We start from the raw sequence: 22,431 nt of genomic DNA, 5'->3' as shown, positions 1-22,431 counted from the left end.
TGTTCCCACTGTGCTTAAATCTCACAGTTCACATGCGAGAAGTCGAGCATGTAATCGAAAGATTACCTGGCTTTAGACTTGTCTTATTCGTATTATCGATGGGTTTTTTTTTGCTTTACCTTTGGATTTTCGGTTTGGCAAGTCATGAGTTTTTTATAAACGTTGTACAGAGGGAGAGAGAGAGAGGAAAAAACCTTTCGAAAACAGAGGCATCAACTTGCACCAGAAAATCCGTGCACAATTCCATCTCGAATGTAATGTATTATTTGAACTTTGGTTTGTGCACCAAACAAGACCAAACAAATGGCTTCTTCAAGTAGTGTGTCAATTTGGAGCACTTAGGCAATTCATAACAAACTACTACTTCACATGTAGATGTCGCTATAAGGAAGCCCCAATGTTGGTTCCACATAACGCAAATGATTTATTGAGCAATTCGTGATTTATAAGGGCACAATCAAACTGGAACTATGCCATTGGTTGGTCCCAAGAAATGTTGGTCGAAAGCCAAAAAATGTTAAATATCTGAAACAGCAGCTAAGTGACCAAAAGTACTTTAAAATAACCCAAAGATTGAAGTCCAAGTTAATAGTTCAATTCACACCAAATGGGGTATGCCTGTGCCAGTGTGTTTGTGAGTGTGTGTGTGTGTGCGCCTTTGATAAATGTGTGGGTATTTCGCCTTGATGGCTGGATGGATAAAATCACAAAACAAAAGAGACATGAAAATTCTAAGAAAAATCCCAAGTTACCATGTGAAAATAATTTAGCTGTCTTTGATGGATCATCTCCATTCAGACAATTTTCTACCCAAAACAAAATGAAAAATTGGATCCTAATGATGGGTTAAGTGCTGTAGTTAATTAAACTAGTCCTGGACAAGGTATGGTAGGAGTTTGAAGATGTCCAAGGACTGCGTAGTTGGTAAATAATTTTATTAATGACAATGGCCTTGAAATGAACTATAATGGGAATAAAAGCAAACAAACAAACAAGTTGGCGCCAAATGGCCAAATCGAGGAAAAATTGTAGGAAAATTAGTGTGGATTTTGTATATCAATTAAAAATATACAAAATTTTCTTCTTCAAACAAAAAAGGAAAAAGAGAGAGACAAAAGTAAAAACGCGCAAATTCACTCAGTTGTGCTTCCTAAACTGATATCATCGTACCTGTCTCAAAGATCTCAGTCCGTATATTGTAATGATATCTGGTCAAATAGGCTTCATGTTCCAAATGGTGTGCCCCAAGGCTCAATCTTGGGCCCATTGTTATTCACCATGTACATTAATGATCTGCCCGATGTACCTTTAACATGTAAGATACAAATGTATGCTGATGACGTTCAACTGTATACCTGCACGAAACTGAATGACTTTCAAACATGTATTTCTAATGTAAATAATGATTTGAATTTAATATATTGTTGGGCTGTTAATAATGCCTTACGTTTAAATCCTACCAAATCTAAGCTGATCATCATACACAAAAGAAGTGTAACAATCCCTGACCAAGTTGAAGTAAAGATTGAGAACACGATTGTAAACCGTGTTCAAGCAGCAACAAACTTGGGTTTAACATTCAACTCTACCTTAACTTGGACGAATCATATAAATGCAGCTGTGGGAAAAGTTCGTGGTATGCTGCGGAATATGTGGGCAGCTCGTCTGTCAACTCCTTTCGAAATTCGTATGCTTCTTGCTAAATCTTACTTAATCCCAACTCTTCTATATAATTGTGAATTATTTGCAAGTTGCAGTGCTGATGACAATAGGAAAATCAAAGTTGCCTACAATGATATTGCACGATATGTATACAACAGACCACGGTATGACCACATATCACAATTTGCTTATCAGATTTTTGATCTTTCAGTTGAAAATTTACTAAATGTTAAATGCTTGCAATTACTACATAAGGTTATTTATAACAAAGAACCTGAATATCTTTACAAACACCTACAATTTTCTAGATCAAATCGAGGGCGCAAACTGATTCAACCTAGATTTGAATCTCAAATCACTGAAAGGCAATTTATTGTAAACAGTATTCGTCTCTGGAACACCCTCCCATCATATATACAACTCATAAGCAATGCTATTGAATTCAAAAAGGAGCTACATGATTATTATAAGTAGAAATTGTATGTAGTCTAGTAGTATAAGTTATAATTAAATTATTTATTTATTTTTTTATAAGTTATAGTTTATAATGGAATTAATTGATGAAACTGCACTGTTGTGAACCAGCACAGTAAAATATAAGATATAATCTTGTTGTGCTTGGTGTTAAATAAATGAAATGAAATGAAATGAAACTCTGACTGGCATACACAAAAAAAAAAAATTAATTAAAAATCACTAAATTAATCGATCTAATTAATTTTTTATTAAAACTGATTCAATTACAAAAATGCTAATACCAATCACAGCTTTTGCTGGAAAAATTTTCAATTAAAACAATTGCATATTCAGTTAAAAACCAGTAAGGAAAACAAACTCGGGCAGTGACGACTGTATAATACCCTACACCCACCCTATATCTACAAGTGGGATCTATATCTAAATCTGAACCAATTTTAATCGATCTCGGCGAGCAAATATGTTCAAACTGTAATAACTACGGTTGACAAATGACAACATTGTTGGAAATTGCCCAAAATCTGACAAACATATATATAGGAGCTATATCTAATTCTGAACCGATTTCGAGCAAACTTGTCAGATAATGTGGACGTCGTCGAGCAAGGCGTTGTACAAAGTTTTGGGAAAATTGGTTAATAAATGCGATTACAATGGTTCTAGGGGTGAAAATCGGGCTATATATATATCTGCAAATTTCTAGGCCGAAAAACGTGACCATGCTAAATTTGAGGACCAGCGGATGAAATTTCGACCTGTAGTTTGTACACAAATTAACATGGACAGACGGAAAGACAGACGGAGATAGCTAAATCGAATCAGAAAGTGATTCTGGACCGATCGATAATATTTGGTGTATCTCTCTTCCTTTTGGGTGTTACGAACTAACTCGCTAAGTTATAATACCCAGTACCACAGTAGTGCTGTAGGGTATACAAGTATTACAAATTCTTGAAATTTAAATTTTTTTAATTGAACCAAATAGAAAAATGATTGAATTTTTTAAAACTTTCAATATATTTTTTAATTGATCCAATTAACACAATTAAAGAGGGATTGAGTTCGGCCGGACCGAACTTTGGATACCCACCACTTCGGGTATATATGTAAACCACTTTTCGTCAAAATCCGGTGAAAAATGCATTCCTTATGCGCCATAGCAGCTATATCGATATATGTTCCGATTTGGACCAAATACTAATAAGTACAAGTCATTGTTCAAATGTTTATAACAAAATATTGGTCTTTTTAGTAGCTATTCAATAAATGCGCCTTTTATGGGCCCGAAAACTTAAATCGAGAGATCGGTCTATATGGCAGCTAAAGGGTGATTTTTTTGAGGTTAGGATTTTCATGCATTAGTATTTGACAGATCACGTGGGATTTCAGACATGGTGTCAAAGAGAAAGATGCTCAGTATGCTTTGACATTTCATCATGAATAGACTTACTAACGAGCAACGCTTGCAAATCATTGAATTTTATTACCAAAAACAGTGTTCGGTTCGAAATGTGTTCAAATTTTGACAAATTTTGTTCAGCGATGAGGCTCATTTCTGGTTGAATGGCTACGTAAATAAGCAAAATTGCCGCATTTGGAGTGAAGAGCAACCAGAAGCCGTTCAAGAACTGCCCATGCATCCCGAAAAATGCACTGTTTGGTGTGGTTTGTACGCTGGTGGAATCATTGGACCGTATTTTTTCAAAGATGCTGTTGGACGCAACGTTACGGTGAATGAACACATTTCGAACCGAACACTGATTTTGGTAATAAAATTCAATGATTTGCAAGCGTTGCTCGTTAGTAAGTCTATTCATGATGAAATGTCAAAGCATACTGAGCATCTTTCTCTTTGACACCATGTCTGAAATCCCACGTGATCTGTCAAATACTAATGCATGAAAATCCTAACCTCAAAAAAATCACCCTTTATATCCAAATCTGGACCGATCTAAACCAAATTCAAAGAGGATGTCAAGATGCTTAACTAATGATCAAGATGCTTAACTTAAACCAATGATCCAAATTTCAGCGAAATTGAACAATAAATACGCCTTTTATGGGCCCAAGACCTTAAATCGAGAGATCGGTCTATATGACAGCTATACCCAGATCTGGACCGATCCAGGCCAAATTAATTGAGGATGTCCAAAGGCCTAACACATTTTTCTGTTCCAAATTTCAGCAAAATAGGATAATAAATTGGGATTTAATGGGCCTGAGACCCTAAATCGGCCGATCGGTCTATATGACAGCTATATCCAAATCTGAACCTATCTGGGCCAAATTTTAGAAGGATATCCCCTGGCCTAATACAACTCACTGTCCCATATTTCAGTAAAATCGGATAATAAATGTGGCTAAGACCCTAAATCGGCGGAACGGTCTATATGGGGCCTATATCAAGATATAGTCCGATATAGCTCATCTTCGAATCCGTGCAAAGTTTCAGTTTAAATCAATTTTTAGAGACTGTTGCGTGATTTCAACAGACAGACGGACGGACATATCTAGTTCGTCTTAGATTTTAATGCTAATCAAGAATATATATACTTTATAGGGTCGGAAATGGATATTTCCAAGTGTTGCAAACGGAATGACAAAATGAATATGCCCCCATCCTTGGGTGGTGGGTATAATAAATGAAAAGGGAATGTACATTCCCAATACCGGCTGGTATTATTCATAATATTTTTGATACCATTTGGTGTCAATTTAATGCCAGACGAAGCAGTATTTTAGAAATTGACGGCGTCACATTTGTTAGAGTGTCGCCGCGGCAAAAGTTTTCTTTAGCTTTGTTTTAATTGAATTAAATGTTTTAATACCATTTGTGTGCTTAAAGACGTGTTCAAATACTCGACAGAGAGAAATGTAAGTAGCACAAAACTCTCAGGTTGTTATTTATATCAAAAACTTCATAAATTCTTTTGTGTGGTAAATGATACTGTGTTGGTGAGTTTATATGAAACGTTTTTGATTGGAATTATACCACATTCATCAAAATAACAGAAGATTATAATAATTTTTTTGATTTTTTGATTTTGCTTAATTAGGGGGTGGTTTCAATTCAATAACGGTTTGACAATACGACCAATATCGGTTTGATACTAAAACCAGTTACGGATTTGTATTAAAACCAATACCAGTTCGGTAATGGGGCTAATACTAAACGGCACTAATCATTTTATATTTCATCCATATCATATGGTATTGCTTTGTTACCAAAAGGTATTGTTTTACTATCAATATCGTGTCGTACTGGAAAGAGCACGTGTGGTATCAGGTAAATCAGGGTAAACCTACAAGGATTCGACTTGTTTTTTTTTTTACTTTGATTTTTCTCCCTGTTGTATGCCATGCACCCTAACGTTCATTATAATTTACAAGTGATGGACACATAATGACTGTATTTAAATAATGACCATCTAATTGCTTGATTGCTTAGCAGGGTAGTGAGTGTTTGATTTTTAGATTGGGTATGGTTTGGTCGGCAACCCATCTGATATGTCATGTCATACATCATTAACGTCGTTCAAATTTATATTTACACCGTAATTACAGAAGATATCACTGGCGATTGTCACAGGTTGCTAAATATCAAATAGTGGTAGGTAGTTCTTAATCAATACAGCGGAGTTGGAAAGCAATTTCATTAATTGCTCACTTGTCACTTTTAGGACTGAGAATGACAATGGACAATTTTAATGAGAGATGATTCATTCAAGTAAGCAAAGGGTTTAAAGAGTTGAGACTGTGCATTAAAGAGCTGTCATTTAATGACAGAAAAGATATTGAGGATAACAACATTTTTGGTAATTCTTAGACCAGGTAAATATTTGCACATAACAAGTTTATCTAAGTATTGATGGCAAAATACATATTTTTTGTATAAAACCTTTATATTCGCCTGGTTTGTTTATGTTTTAATGAGAAAACAGAAAATCATTTTGCATAATGGAAGGAAATTTTCTTTGATAACTTGGTATCAACGATGTAAACATTTCAATTTTTTTGCGACTTTTTCCTACTCAACCTTTTAGTACTCATTAAGAGCTTACGCTGAGTGCTTAACTTGCAAGTATCATTCTGTAGAGAGTAATGTAAGCATTAAATATTAAAAAAAATATATATAAAGTTAACCATCACATGATAAGAGCATACAACATTTACTTTGAGTAATTACAACACGAATATAGCAAAAACATGAAGATTCAAGTACACAGTGAAATCGAGGAGAGTCCTTGCACATTTTTCTTCTATTTTCAGAACTGTGGTATACATTTTGATGGATTGACATCATTTTGAAATGATACTGGCTTTAAGGAATAAGTAGATTTTTTGGACTCGTTATAATAGTATGTAATATTCAGCCTCATATGCTGCTTCATAATTTTTTTCCAAGATTGCCTATGGGCCAACGGTAAGATGCATATAATGCTTGAAGACTTGAGACCCATACAAAGATTTGTTTATAGTCTGAGATAGATGAAGTGAAATGTATTTACTAAGGTTTATGAGACTCAAGTGTTTTCAAGACTCAAGTGATGAATTTTCTTAAGTACTAAATTTTCCATGAACATTCCATCAACAACAACTAAAAATGAGTTAAGTTCGGCAGGGTCGATTTTTGGATACCCACCACCTCCGGTGTATATGTAAACGTCCTTTCGTCAAAATTAGGTGAAAATTGCATACCTTATGCCCCAGCTATATCGAAACATGTTCCTATTTGGACCAAATACTAACAAAATATTGGTCTTTTTAGTAGCTATATCTTAAAATAAACTGATCTGAAGCATATACGAAACGGATGTCGAAAAGCCTAACATAAGTCTCTGTGTCAAATTTCAGGGAAATCGGATTATAAATTAGCCTTTAATGGGGCCATGACTTTAAATCGACATACCGGTCTATATGGCAGCTATATTCAAATATGGGCCGATTTGGGCAAAGTTGAAGAAACATGTAGAAGAGCCTAATACAACTCATTGTCCCAAATTTCGACGAAATCGGATAATAAATGCGCCTTTTATGGGCCCATAACCTTAAATCGAGAGATCGGTCTATACGGCAGCTATATCCAAATCTAGGCCGATTTGGGCCAAGTTGCAGAAACATGTAGAAGAGCCTAACACAACTCGCTGTCCCAAATTTTGGCGAAATCGGATAATAAATGCGCCTTTTATGGGCACAAAATATTAAATCGAGAGATCGGTCAATATAGCTGCTATACCCAAATCTGGGCCGATCTGAGTGAAATTAAAGAAGGATGTCGAAGGACCTAACACAACTCACTGTCCCAAATTTCAGCAAAATCGGATAATAAATGCGCTTTTTATGGCCCCAAAACCTAAAATCGAGCGATCGGTCTATATGGCAGCTATATCCAAATCTGATCCGATCTATGCCATAATGCTAAAGTTTGTCAAGGGGCTTAACTTAACTCACTGTCCCAAATTTCGGCGACATCAGACAATAAATTGGGCCAGATCGGTCCAGATTTGGTTATAGCTGCCATATAGACCGATCCTCCTATTTAAGGTCTTAGGCCCATAAAAGCCACATTTATTATCCGATTTTGTTGAAATTTTGGACAGTGAGCTGTATTAGGCCCTTCCAATCTTTCTTCAATTTGGCTCTGATCGGTTGAGATTTGGATATAGCTGCCATATAGACCGATCCTCCCATTTAGGGTCTTAGGTCCATAAAGGCCACATTTATTAACCGCTTTTGCTGACATTCAGGACAGTGTGCTGTATTAGGCCCCTCGACATCTTTCGTCAATTCTGCCCAAATCGTTTCAGATTTGCATATAGGTGTCATATAGACCGATCCCATAAAAGCCACATTTATTATCCGATTTTGCTGAAATTTTGGACAATGAGTTGTTCTACACCCTTCCATATCTTTCTTCAATTTGGCTCAGATCGGATCAGATTTGGATATAGCTGCCATATAGTCCGATCACTCGATTTAAGGTTTTGGGCCCATAAAAGGCGCATTTGCTGTCCGATGTTGCCGAAATTTGGGACAGTGACTTATGTAAGGCTCTTCGACATCCTTCGTCAATTTGGCCCAGATCGGTCCAGATTTGGATATAACTACCATATGGACCGATCCTCCGATTTAGAGTCTTAGGCCCATAAAAGCCGCATATATTATACGAGTTTGCTGAAATTTGAGACAGTGAGTTTTCTTAGGCCCTTCTATATCTTTCTTCAATTTATCGGTTCAGATTTGTATTTAGCAGCCATATAGTCCGATCTCTCGGTTTTAGGTTTTGGGGCCATAAAAGGCGCATTTAATATCCGCTTTTGCCGAAATTTTGGACAGTGAGTTGCGTTATGCTCTTCGACATTTTTCTGCAACTTGGCCCAAAGATGTAGACCGATATCTCTATTTAAAGTTTTGGGCCCCATAAAAGGCGCATTTATAATCCGATTTCACTGAAATTTGGCACAGTGACTTATGTTAGGCTTTTCGACATCCTTGTCGTATATGGTTGAGATCGGTTTATTTTTAGATATAGCTACTGTACTTATTAGTACTTGGTCCAAATCGGAACATATTTCGATATAACTGCTATGGGACATAAGGTATGCAATTTTCACTTTTGATGAAAGGTGGTTTACATATATACCCGAGGTGGTGGGTATCCAAAGTTCCGCCCGGCCGAACTTAACGCATTTGTTTTCCAATAAAGGGATACCGGATAAAGAATTTGATAAATGCGATCTATGGTGGATGGTATATAAGATTCGGCCCGGGCGAACTTAGCACACTTTTAATTGTTTCAAAGAAATTTCTTCAAGTTTTTCAGCTGATGGGCTACCAACTCGACGCCCCAACCCTTTTTTTCTGGAGAACTCGTGGCAGGTTTTAACGGAAGATAGCTACCCAGGTGATGGTATATTAGATTCGGCCCGGGCGAACTTAGCACACATTTAATTGTTTCAAAGAAATTTCTTCAAGTTTTTCAGCTGATGGGCTACCAACTCGACGCCCCAACCCTTTTTTTCTGGAGAACTCGTGGTAGGTTTTAACGGAAGATAGCTACCCAGGAGATAATGCGAGGAGGTTGGTGGCCGCATTTGAGAAGAAGGAAGACCAAGACATGTCTGGACTTTACCAAGTTAAAAGCATTCAGTACCGTTGCTTGGTCTCCAAAAACCCACAAGTCTTCATGGATAACGTCGTTAAAACACAAATTTTCAAGGGAACTATTATAACTTTTGGCACCGGTTTTTTCTTCGGTTTTTTATTTCTTTATGTATGCAAAAATGATTTGAAGAGACAAATGATTATCTAAGATTTTATTGTTCTGTATCGGTAGCAGTTTTCTATAAACCTCGGATAAGGTTTATGTTTAATTTTGTTTTTATTAAACATTTAGCAACTACTCTGCAGGAAATCCTTTTTCGTGTTCATACTACATACTGTGCACTGTAGCGATGAAATATGATTTGTGCGTGCAACAACATTTTGGGCAATGTGTGTTCGTGTTGCTCTTGGAATTTATTATCAACGAAAAATAGTTTACCCGCTTACATAACAAGTGCATCATCAAACAATAACAAGAACAACTTATACAACAACAATAACAACGTTAACAACTAGAATAATAACAACACGAACCAACGAACAAGGACAACGCCAAGGCATCGAAATGGGACAAGGAGTGAACGAAGGGTGCTGTTAGTGTCGGTGGTTTCGGTGCATTAACCAACACTACAGAGATGAATACATACCTTAAACAATGGAAGGAGCAAACTAAGGGCCAAACAAAATGCCTAGGAAAATGGTCTCCCTTGTTTTTACTTTAGTTTTTTTTTGCACCGATAAGGGAAAGTTGGTCGTTGCAGCATTGTAGGCAGGGAAGAAACAACAAGAACTGCTTAAATATTCTTCAAAATATTCGCAAAGAGACAAAGTGGTACGGAACTTTACAACAGTTCACAACAGCTGAAAGACACTTCACTGGAATCATTGGGTAATCTGCTTAAATTTCATTGTAAAATCAACTACGCTGCATTCGTTGGCATGGCTTATGGTGGACTTCATCGCTGGACTTCCTGTAGAATTTCAAATGTCTTGATGCAGTTTGTTTCGCATTTTCCATAATACTTTGGCATTTGAACTATTCGAAATTAAGGCAAATTTCAAAGTTATTTTCTTGATTTTTTATTGCTTGAAACAAAGAATGATGGTTTGTTTTTCCACCATAAAAAGTTATATGGCTCTGGATAGTCAAGTGCTGTAAGTTTTAAGATGTTGAGTACGACAAGGGCCTTGAGTTCCAACTCTTTCTCTTCATGAGGACAAAATAACTCAAAACTTATAAAAGCTGAATTCTTTGCTGCTAAATGCCTGCGTTTAGTTTTTAAACAATTAAATTTATTCGCCACCAACATCCTTTTCCTCTGAATGCCATGGAATACAGCCATTGCCTTAGGACTATGAAACAAAGCCCTTTGACATTGTCTTTGTGCATATGGGAATAATTATGATTACGATATCATTTATCTCTGCATGATAGTTGTCTCCTTTCTTAATTCCATGTGCCATGTGACGAGATTTGGTTTTTTTTTTATTCCTTTCTTCTCACTCGCTTTATTTCACTTCTTGTTGTTATCCTTCTAGATGTACGTCTGTTCACAGGAATTATGACGCACATGTTGGATGCCATGCAGCGAACATGTGGAGTAACAGCGTCTGGTGGCAAATCTCTGCAAAGTATCAGAGGTTAAAGATCAGAAATGGCGTCAAATAACAGCATCACAATCACAAAGACAGTCATAAACAGCCCTGGAGAAACACTCATTTGAAAACATGGTTATGGGACACTCTCTGACTGAGTTGACAAGTGACAGGTGACAAAAAAGTTCCAAGACAATGGGTAGGGGTCGTGTATAAGTTGGGGAAAAGTTTTCAAGGTGCAGAAAGAACATAAAAAAATGCATAACAAGAATGGGGAAGAAGTCAACAGTTTTAATAATTAAACCTTAAAAATCCTTAACAATTTTATAGAGTTATATTGGACACTGGTAGAACAACCTTTTGACCTGATTTCGTTGAAATATGGCGCAATGGTAGATACTTCAAATTTAAGGGAAAATTTCGTATATATTGGGAAAAATTATTCACTATTTCAGTCATAAAAGTGCAAATTGGTTGAGGAATATATATGACCTAATCTTTTACTCTGATCCGATTTTGATGAACTTTTGCATATTTGTTGAGACGGCAAATGAAATATCTAATGCAAAAGTTTGTGAAGATATGGCCAGAACGGTGTTTTTACAACCATGAATGATAGACATGAGAGCAATATTTTAATTTGAACCAATTTCCTCTAAATTTGACCAATATTTAAGTTTGCCGGGCAACAAATAAGACGTGTACCTTGATCCAAAGGATTCATGGACAAGCAGACCGCCAGAAAACCAACAAACACAACGAGCTGATATGAAAAATTTGGTTAGAAAAATGTACACCCGATAATGCTGGCATTCTATTCAATAGTGGCATTCTATTCATGCAGAGGTTAGCATGTCCGCCTATGACGCTGAACGCCTGGCTACGAATCCTGGCGAGACCATCAGAAAAAAAAAATTCAGTGGTGGTTTTCCCCTCCTAATGCTGGCAACATTTGTGAGGTACTGTGCCATGTAAAACTTCTCTCCAAAGAGGTGTCGCTATGCGGCACTCCGTTCGGACTCGGCTATATAAAGGAGGCCCCTTATCATTGAGCTTAAACTTGAATCGGACTGCACTCATTGATATGTGAGAAGTTTGCCCCTGTCCCTTAGTGGAATGTTCATGGGCAAATTTTGCGATTTGGATAATAAATGTTTCTCCTATGGGCTCAAGATTTTAAATCGTGAAATCCATTTATATAGTCCGATGTAGTCCATCTTCAAACTTAACTAGTCTTCAATATCTTCATTTTCAAGAATAGTGTGATTTTGACAGACAGATGGATGGACTTGGCAATATTGTCTTAGAATACTACGAGGATCAAGAAATGCAAATTTTGATTTCGTTACAATACACCCCGTCCTTCAGTTGTGGATATAAAAAATGTCCCATTTATATTGACAATTACAAATTCCACAAACGCATAATGGTCCCCTAAGCAAATTGTAACGAAATTATCAGTGAAATAAGGCGACCAACCTTGAAAAAATTCAGAAACAATTTGCTCAAGTAATTTTGGTATCCCAATCCAAATGTAACCTGAAGGATAGCCCCAACCAAACGCTTAAAGACGAGCCAATGGAAACACTAAATATTGATAACTATTGGGTTGCCCAAAAAGTAATTGCGGATTTTTTAAAAGAAAGTAAATGCATTTTTAATAAGACTTAGAATGAACTTTAATCAAATATACTTTTTTTACACTTTTTTTCTAAAGCAAGCTAAAAGTAACAGATGATAACTGACAGAAGAAAGAATGCAATTACAGAGTCACAAGCTGTGAAAAAATTTGTCAACGCCGACTATATGAAAAATCCGCAATTACTTTTTGGGCAATCCAATAAAACTTTTGGTATCTATATAACTACACTACCTCATTCAATCATCCTTATCTATCCTTTACGAACAATGTAAAGAAAAGAGAGTAAATAAACAACACGTTTCAAAGACCGTTTTTTAATATTCTATTATTAAAAAACGGACTCTGATAAATACCGTGTTGAAGTTCGTTCATAAACATCTTCAAACAACGCCATCTGCAATATAGTCGGATACTAATATACCCTTCATAAACAAACAACGCCGCTATCTAAGTATTTGTGATGCACCACATCTTCATGCTGTACTATTCAATTGTCAACTCATAGTTCAACTATAGAGGTGGCCGTCCATCGTACTTCTGATGCAATAAAATAATAAAAACAAGTAAAAGCGTGCTAAGTTCGGCCGGGCCGAATCTTATATACCCTCCACCATAGATCGCATTTGTCGAGTTCGTTCCCGGTATCTCTTTGTGGATAAACAAAGGATAAAAGAAAAAATTGCTTTGCTATTTGAATTAAATGTTGGAGACCACAGTAGAAGTATGTGTGTAAAATTTCAGCCGAATCAAATAAGAATTGGGCCTTTTAGGGGCTCAAAAATAAAATAGGGAGACCGGTTTATAGGGGAGCTGTATCAGTCTAAAGACCGATTGAGACCATATTTGACACGTATGTTGGAGGTCCTGGAAGAAGCCGTTCAGCAAAATCGGATAATAATTAGGCCTTCTTGAGGCTGAAGAAGTTAAAATCCCAGATCGGTTTATATGTCAGCTATATCAGGCTGTAGTTCTATTTGAACCATGTGAGGCATAGTTGTTGGAAGTCATAACAAAACAACTCATGCAAAATTTCAGCCAAATCGGATAGGAATTGCGCCCTCTAGGGGGCAAAGAAGACCAGATTGAAGATCGTTTTATATGAGAGCTATATCAGATTATGGAATGCTTTAAACCATACTTGGCTTGTTGGAAGTCATAACAAAACAGCTTATGCAAAATTTCAGCCAAATCGGATGAGAATTGCGCCCTCTAGAGGCTCAAGAAGTCAAGACCCAAGATCGGTTTATATGGCAGCTACATCAAAACATGGACCGATATGGCCCATTTACAATCCCAACCGACCTACAATAATAAAAAGTATTTGTGCAAAATTTCAGTTGGCTAGCCTTAGCGTGCTTTCGGCAGACAGATGTACGGACGGACGGACGGACAGACGGACGGACACGGCTAGATCGACTTAAAATGACATGACGATCAAGAATATATATATATATATATATATAGATATATATATATATATATATAGATATATATATATATATATACTATATGGGGTCTCAGACGCACATTTCGAGGTGTTACAAACAGAATGACGAAATTAGTATTCCCCTATCCTATGGTGGAGGGTATAACAAGTAAGAGTGTGCTGAGGTCGGTCGGGCCGGATCTCCATGGAACGCATTTGTCTATACCCGGTATCTCTTTTTATGCAAACAAAGAATAGTGGAAATAATTGTTATGCTATTGGAAGTGAATGTGAAAGTCATTGTGCCAAATTTCAGAAAAGAAAAGAATTGTGCCCTATAGGGACTCAAGAAGTAATATCGGGAGATCGGTTTATATGGGAGCAGTATCAGTTTATAGATCGATTCAGACCATATTTAACACGTATGTTGAAAGTCAAGGGAGAAGCTGTTGTACAAAATTTCAGACAAATCGGCTAAGAGTTGCGCCCTCTAGAGGCTTAAGAAATCAAGATCACAGACCGGTTTATAAGGCAGATATATCAGGTATTGGACCGTTTTGAACCATATTTAGCACAGTTGTTGAAAGTTATAACAAAAGACTTCGTGCGTAATTTCAGCCAAGTTGGATGAGAATTGCGCCCTCTAGTGGCTCGAGAAATCAAGATCCTAGATATGTTTATAAGGGAGCTATAACAGGTTATGCATCGATTTAAATCATACTTGGTATAGTTGCTGAAAGCAACAACAAAACATTTTATGTAAAATTTTAGCCAAGTCGGATGAGAATTGCACCCCTTAGCCAGCCTCTAGAGGGCGCAGTTCTCGTCCGACTGGTCTGCGATCTTGACTCCTTAAGCCTCTAGAGAGCGCAGTTCTCATCCGACTTGGCTGAAATTACGCACGAAGTCTTTCGTTATAACTTTCAACAACTGTGCTTAGTATGGTTCAAATCGGTCCATAACCTGATATAGCTGCCTTATAAACCGATCTGCGATCTTGACTTCTTGACCCACTAGAAGGCGCAATTCTCATCCGACTTGGTTGAAATTACGCACGAAGTCTTTCGTTATAACTTTCAACAACTGTGCTTAGTATGGTTCAAATCGGTCCATAACCTGATATAGCTGCCTTATAAACCGATCTGCGATCTTGACTTCTTAACCCACTAGAGGGCGCAATTCTTATCCGATTTGACTGAAATTTTGCATGAGATGTTTTGTTATGACTTCCAACATTGGGCTAAATATGGTTCAAATCGGCGCTCTCTAGAGGCTTAAGGAGTCAAGATCGCAGACCAGTCGGACGAGAACTGCGCCCTCTAGAGGCTGGCTAAGGGGTGCAATTCTCATCCGACTTGGCTGAAATTACGCACGAAGTCTTTCGTTATAACTTTCAACAACTGTGCTTAGTATGGTTCAAATCGGTCCATAACCTGATATAGCTGCCTTATAAACCGATCTGCGATCTTGACTTCTTGACCCACTAGAAGGCGCAATTCTCATCCGACTTGGTTGAAATTACGCACGAAGTCTTTCGTTATAACTTTCAACAACTGTGCTTAGTATGGTTCAAATCGGTCCATAACCTGATATAGCTGCCTTATAAACCGATCTGCGATCTTGACTTCTTAACCCACTAGAGGGCGCAATTCTTATCCGATTTGACTGAAATTTTGCATGAGATGTTTTGTTATGACTTCCAACATTGGGCTAAATATGGTTCAAATCGGTTCATAATCTGGTATAGCTGTCATATAAACCGATCTTGGATCTTGACTTCTTGTGCCAATAGAGCACGCAATTCTCATCCTATTTGGCTGAAATTTTGCATGAAGTGTTTTGTTATGACTTCTAATAACTGTGCTAAGTATGGCGCCTCTAGAGGGCGCAATTCTTATTCTTTCTGCCAGAAATGTAAAACGGTTTCTCTCATGACCTTCAACATACGTATCTAATATGGTCTGAATCGATCAGTAGCTTGATTCAGCTCCCATATAAACCGATTTTAGCACGCTCTTGCTTGTTTGATATAAGAGGGTACCGCTAGACTAAACCTAGACTCCCAACAAAAAAAAACTACCTTTCTTTAACAGAACATGCTACCCTCATCTAATCCCCACCATGAAAAGCCATTTTTTCCAAAGGTATATAACAAAACAGACTCTATCTATGGAGACTGCTCTATGCAGATAATTTCATTATCATTTAAGTCAAAAAGATCTTCCAAGAAGTTCATTAAGATTTATTTGTGCATGAAAAAAAAAAGTTGGCGGGACTTTCTTGCGCCGTTGTAATCCCATCCAATTCGTATTCAATTACCTAAAAACCTCTTAAGTGACCAAAATGCAAAACACAAAAAAGAAGAGAAAATCTAAGATTAAAGAAAAGGATATCAATGGCCAAGTCGACCACTCACAATTAAGTAACGCTCTGACATAAAAGGGCAAAACACCAAATGGATTTTTTTGTACAAAAACAAAAAATGTCCGGCAATCGTTCCAAAGGGAAGGCAGTTATAAAATGTTAACTTTTAGATTAAAAAACATGAAAAGGGGTCCATATTTTATTTCAGTTTTTTTGTTGTTTGCATACAGAATAACAACAATCAACGAAACAAAAACGAAAAAATGTTAGAAAATGAGAAAACACAAAATATAAATTAAGAAGCATTATCCTCCTGCCCATAGAAGAGAAGGCATTAATCAGGTAAAGCAAATGTAAATTTAATTAAATCCAAGGCAAAATGTCAAAACACAGCTTAACCCTGAAACACTCATCCCAGGACCAAACAGTCATCCATGGATAAACAAAGAGGGGGAATGGTGAAGAGTGCAAAAAAGGTAAAGGAAACGGAAATTAAATTAGTTTGGTGAAAAAGCTTGAGTTTCATTTCAGCTCGCTTTGGCAGACATATACACACACGCACGCACACTCACACCCAGAACCAGACACATGATGAGTTTTAGTTTTGTCGAAAAATTAGTAGAAGCGGCATTTAGTTGAGACGGGTCCAACATTTAATATCCACACCCAAGAGATGTTTTTTATAAAAATTCTGTAAAAACAATTTTCGCTAAAGTTTTCAACGACATTTGCTCTAAAAGGAAATTTTTAATAAAATTTTCTCAAAATGCAAACTTGACTGACATTTTCTCTAAAGAAAAAAAAAAAAAAAAAATTAAAAAGAAATTCTCCAAGGTAAAATTGCAATGACATATTTTTAAAGGCAGGATCTTTGTCCGGCTTTATACCATTATCTTGATTGCTTCTATTCAATGAATTGCATAGCAAACAACTTTTAAAAAAGTTTGGCAAATGTGCGTGGTTGTTAAAGCACTTCACTGACTATTCGGATCGCTATTTTTGATCTATCAAGACTAAAGATCGCTATTTCTGATCTACCAAAACATGATTTCTGAAATGGATCAATTTCATTGACATTTTCCGCAGATTTTAAAGATTTTTTATTTTTCATGAAATTTTCTATACAGTCAAAACTGTCATTAAATTTCTCTTTAGTGATAATTTCAGTGCCCGGCCGATACGGGATAATAATGAGCACCATACAGGCTGGAACTTTGAGCTCCGACTTGTGTGGTGTCCATCGTTATCACGGGAAGTTTAGCTGAAAGCTACCGGGCGCGTCCACAGGTTGCGGATGGAGGAAAGCTCCGTTTTTATACGGAGTAGCTGCAAAAAGCGGCTCGCCCAACGAGGGACATATGGGCAATCCCACAAAACCCATGCGGTTGGGGCGTTGGGCCAGTAACCCGCCCCCGGGAAACTATGAGAAATAAAGGAATAGCAACAAGTAAAAAGGCGTTAAGTTCGGCCGGGCCGAACTTTGGATACCCACCACCTCGGGTATATATATGAACCACCTTTCATCATAATTCGGTGAAAATTTCATACCTTATGGCCCATATCAGTTATATCAAAATATGTTCCGATTTGGACCAAATACTAATAAGTACATAAGCTATATCTAAAAATAAACCGATCTGAACCATATACGACTCGGATGTCGAAAAGCCTAAAATAAGTCCCTGAATCAAATTTCAGTGAAATCGGATTATAAATGCGCCCTTTAAATCGAGATATCGGTCTACATGGCATGTTGAAGAGCCTAACACAAAGCACTGCCCCAAATTTCGGCGAAATCGGACAAAAATGCGCTCTTTTATGGGCCCACAACTTTAAATCGATCGGTCTATATGGCAGCTATATTCAAATTTGGACCGATCTGGGCAAAATTGAAGAAGGACGTCGAAGAGTCTAACTCAACTCACTGTCTCAAATTTCAGCGACATCGGACAATAAATGCGTTATGGCCCCAAAACCTAAAACCTAGATATCGGTCTATATGGCAGGTATATCTAAATCTGTGCGATATTGCAGAAGTATCTCACGGGGCTTAACTAAACTCACTGTCCCAAATTTCGGCAACATCGGACAATAAATGAGCATTTTATGGGCCCAAAACCATAAATCAAGAAATCGGTCAATATGGCAGCTATATCCAAATCTGAACCGATCTGGGCCAAATTGAAGAAAGATGTCGAAGGGCCTAAGACAACTCACTGTCCCAAAGTTCAGCAAAATCGTATAATAAATTTGGCTTTTATGGGCCTAAGACCCTAAATCTGCTGATCGGTCTATATGGCAGCTATATCCAAATCTGGACCGACCTGGGCCAAATTGACGAAGGATGTCGATGGGCCTAACGCAATTTACTGTCCCGAATTTCATCAAAATTGGATAATAAATGTGACTTTTGTGGGCCTAAGACCCTAAATCAGAGGATCGGTATATATGACAGCTATATCCAAATCTGAACCGATCTGGGCCAAATTAACGAAGGATGTCGAAGGACCTAACGCAACTCACTGTCCCAAATTTCAGCAAATTCGGATAATAAATGTGGCTTTTATAGGCCTAAGACCCTAAATCGGCTGATCGGTCTATATGGAGGCTATATCAAGATATACTCCGATATAGCCCATCTTCGAACTTAACTTGCTTATGGACAAAAAAGGAATCTGTGCAAAATTTCAGCTCAATATCTCTATTTTTAAAAACTGTAGCGTGATTTCAAGACACAGACGGACGGACATGTCTAGATCGTCTTAGATTTTTACGCTGATCAAGAATATATATACTTTATTGGGTCGGAAATGGATATTTCGATGTGTTGCAAACGGAATGACAAAATGAATATACCCCCATCCTTCGGTATAAAAGTTTAGGCAAATGTGTGTGGTTGTTAAAGCACTGCACTGACTACTCGATCTCTATTTCTGATCGACCGAAACCTTCATCAACAAGATTTGTGGAATGGATCAATTTCAATTACATTTTCTGCAGAGGTAAGATTTTAAAGAAATTTTTTGCAGTTAATAATTCCATAAAATTTTCTATACAGTAAAAAGTGTCATTTAAATTTCTCTTTATTGATAATTTCATTGACATTTTCGCAAAAAACAGAATTTTAATGCATTTTTGTCTTTCCACAACATTTTAATCAAATGTTCTATAAGTCAAAATTGCAAGTTATTTTTTTTAATTCCGTTTACACACTGAAGATTTCATAAAATTTATTTATTATTTATTTATTGAGCATTGTAAACGGGGTTTAAGATTCAAATTTCCATGAGATTTGTTGTAAAATCTCATTGAATTTGACTCTTAAACGCCGTTTACAATGCTCATTAAATCCGGATTTAAGAATCTCATCAGTTGATTTTATAAAGTGAAAACAGATGATCGAACCTTTAAATCCGGATTTAAAGAGCATTGTAAACGGGGTTTAAGAGTCAAATTTCAATGAGATTTGTTGTAAGATAAAATTGATGAAATTTTCTCGGGTCAATGTTTGAATTAAATTTTCTTTACAGTCAAAATTTGAAAGAAAAACTTTTTAGACGGTTAAAATTGAATTAAAATTTTCTCAACAGTCGAATGTCAATTTTGAAAAAATTTTAAAACAAATTTTCCAAAATACAACATTTAATTATATTTTTTAAGGGATTTGGTTTTGAGATCTTTAAGGCGTTACACCTAAACTACAGAGAGTAATTAAGTCAATAAATTATGTAGAAAAGAAAATGTATTAATTAAAACACCATATTAGAAACAAGTAAAAGCGTGCTAAATTCGGCCAGGCCGAATCTTATATACCCTCCACAATAGATCGCATTTGTGGAGTTCTTTTCCTGGCATCTCTTCTTAGGCAAAAAAAGGAAAAAAAAAGATTTGCTCTTCTATAAGAGCGATATCAAGATTTGGTCCAGATTGGGCCACAATTAAATTAAAACTCAAGAATTCAAGATCCCAGATCGGTTTATATGGCAGCTATATCAGGTTATGAATCGATTTTAACCTTATTTGGCACAGTGGTTGAAAGTCATAGCGAAACACGTCGTGCAAAATTTAATTCCAATCGGATAAGAATTGCACTCTCTCAAGAAGTCAAGACCCAAGATCGGTTTATAGGGCAGCTATATGAAAACATGGACCGATATGGCCCATTTACAATCTCAACCGACCTACACTAATAAGAAGTACTTGTGCAAAATTTCAAGCGGCTTGCTTTACTCCATCGAAAGTTAGCGTGCTTTCAACAGACAGACGGACGGACGGTTCTCAGACAAATATTTCGAGTAGTTACAAACAGAATGACTAAATTAGTATACCCCCATCCTATGGTGGAGGGTATAAAAATATGGACTAAAGGAAGTTAAGTAAATTTTTCTCACAAATCGCACCTTAGGCACATACACACACATTCATTTACAGTAAAACCATAGAGTCTCATAGCAAAAAACTCTAGAATTAAGGCCAAGGTGAAGAAAGACAGACAGTCAGACATAAGAAGAAAACAAAAAACAAAGACGAATATAAACAGCAAACAGATCATCTCCGAAGGATAACATTTAAGGCGGACACAAAACATGAAATAGCAATGGCGGCATTAGTGGCAGCCAGAACAGCCAGCGTCAGCAGCAATGGCAACTGAAGGCGACAGCAACAACAAAAGCTCTTAGTAATGCAAACAAACTCACCTGTGACTTGGAACGCATTGTTGGCTGGTATTTCCGTCGTATCTTTCGCGGACAGCAAACGCACAAAATGCGCACAAAGGCTCTGCAATGAGAAAATGATGTGAGGAAGTTAGTATGACGCGAAAGGAAGATTAGAAATCACTTTGTTGAACAGGAAGACGGGAACAAAGGGATGGTGGAGATGGCAAAATTGTGTTGCTGGGCTTTAGTTAGTGTCAGAACAAACAGCAGAAGCAATTATTGAGAATACACACAAGAAATAAGCACAATTTCCCCCCTCCCTCTCTCACTACTGACTCTTAATTCCTGTAGAAACAGTAATCCTTATCCTGCAGGATATTTTGTAAATATTTCATCTCCAGCAGGGAATTTTGTGGCATTAGACCCTTGGGTAATAACAAAAGAAAAAAAAAAACAACAAAATGTGAGTTCTTGGAAAATCCAGGATATAGGCAAAAATAAGTGTTTATCCTGCAGCCTGTATAGCAATGCCTTGTGGTGATTAACAGATTGAATGCAATGACCTTTGAGTGGTCATATAGTAAAGTGGTTGTGAGGGAAAAGTGGTGGGTGTATATGTGTGTGAAATTCTTAGAGGGAGGCAATTTTTTTTCGTTTATGCTGCATGAGATTGCCAGTGTCAGCGCCAGAGATTTTTTATATATATAGACTTTTCATTTTAAAATTAATTACAACAATGAGAAATCATTGAGCAGAGCGGCATTCATTTGAAGTTTGAATCTCCCCAAAGCAATCAGGTAAAGTTTCACAGGTAGGACAATTATTGTAAAAACTAGTCAGACTTCAATTTGGATACCAATTGAAAAAGTAAGTAAGATTTTCCTACCATGGGACAAAAGATTTGGATTTACACATCTTTAAAAGGCCATATCGGATAAAAGATTATTTGGGAGTTATATCGAAACCTGTGCCAATTTTAATGACACATACTGGGACATGAAATAGAACATCTCACGCCCTATATTGTAGAGATGTGACCAAAATTGTGGATTTTACTGCCTTAAAAGTCCATATCGGATGAAAAATACACATTGGAGATATATGTAAATTAGGACCGATTTTAATGAAATTTTGCCCACGTATTGGAAAGTTAATTTAAACGTCTCATACAAAATCGGACGAAAATTGTGGATTCTACAGCCTTAAAAGGCCATATCGGATGAACGATATATATGGGAGCTATATCTAAATCTAAACCAATTTTTATGAAATTTTGCACACATATGAAGACGTCAAATAAAGCACCTCATGCAAAATTTTGTAAAGATCGGACCGAAGTTGTGGCTTCTACAGCCTCAAAAGGCCGTATCGGATGAAAGATATGTAAGGGAGCTAAATCTTAATCTGAACCGATTTTTATGAACTTTTGCACACATATGAAGATATAAAATAAAGCACCCAATGCAAAATTTTGTAAAGATTGAACCAAAATTGTGGCTTCT

At 36.8% G+C, this 22,431-nt stretch overlaps 1 protein-coding gene across 3 annotated transcripts in view; it reads right to left on the bottom strand.

Moving 5' to 3' along the window:
- The window catches only part of LOC106087268 (dopamine receptor 2), a 161,551-nt gene that overhangs the window by 15,051 nt on the left and 124,069 nt on the right, over positions 1-22,431 (bottom strand). For 2 of the 3 annotated variants that reach the window (XM_059362565.1, XM_059362566.1), the window contains exon 4: positions 20,969-21,050. In XM_059362565.1, the coding sequence (XP_059218548.1) occupies positions 20,969-21,050 (82 nt within the window). Of the gene's footprint in view, positions 1-10,414; positions 10,869-20,968; positions 21,051-22,431 lie in introns of those variants that run through there. The other variant, XM_059362564.1, reaches the window with a different exon arrangement.

This window comes from Stomoxys calcitrans, chromosome 2, assembly GCF_963082655.1.
Source record: "Stomoxys calcitrans chromosome 2, idStoCalc2.1, whole genome shotgun sequence".
NCBI classification, from domain to species: domain Eukaryota; kingdom Metazoa; phylum Arthropoda; class Insecta; order Diptera; family Muscidae; genus Stomoxys; species Stomoxys calcitrans.
The sequence above is the reverse complement of the archived record's forward strand: the minus strand, read 5'-3'. Positions and strand labels throughout refer to the sequence as shown.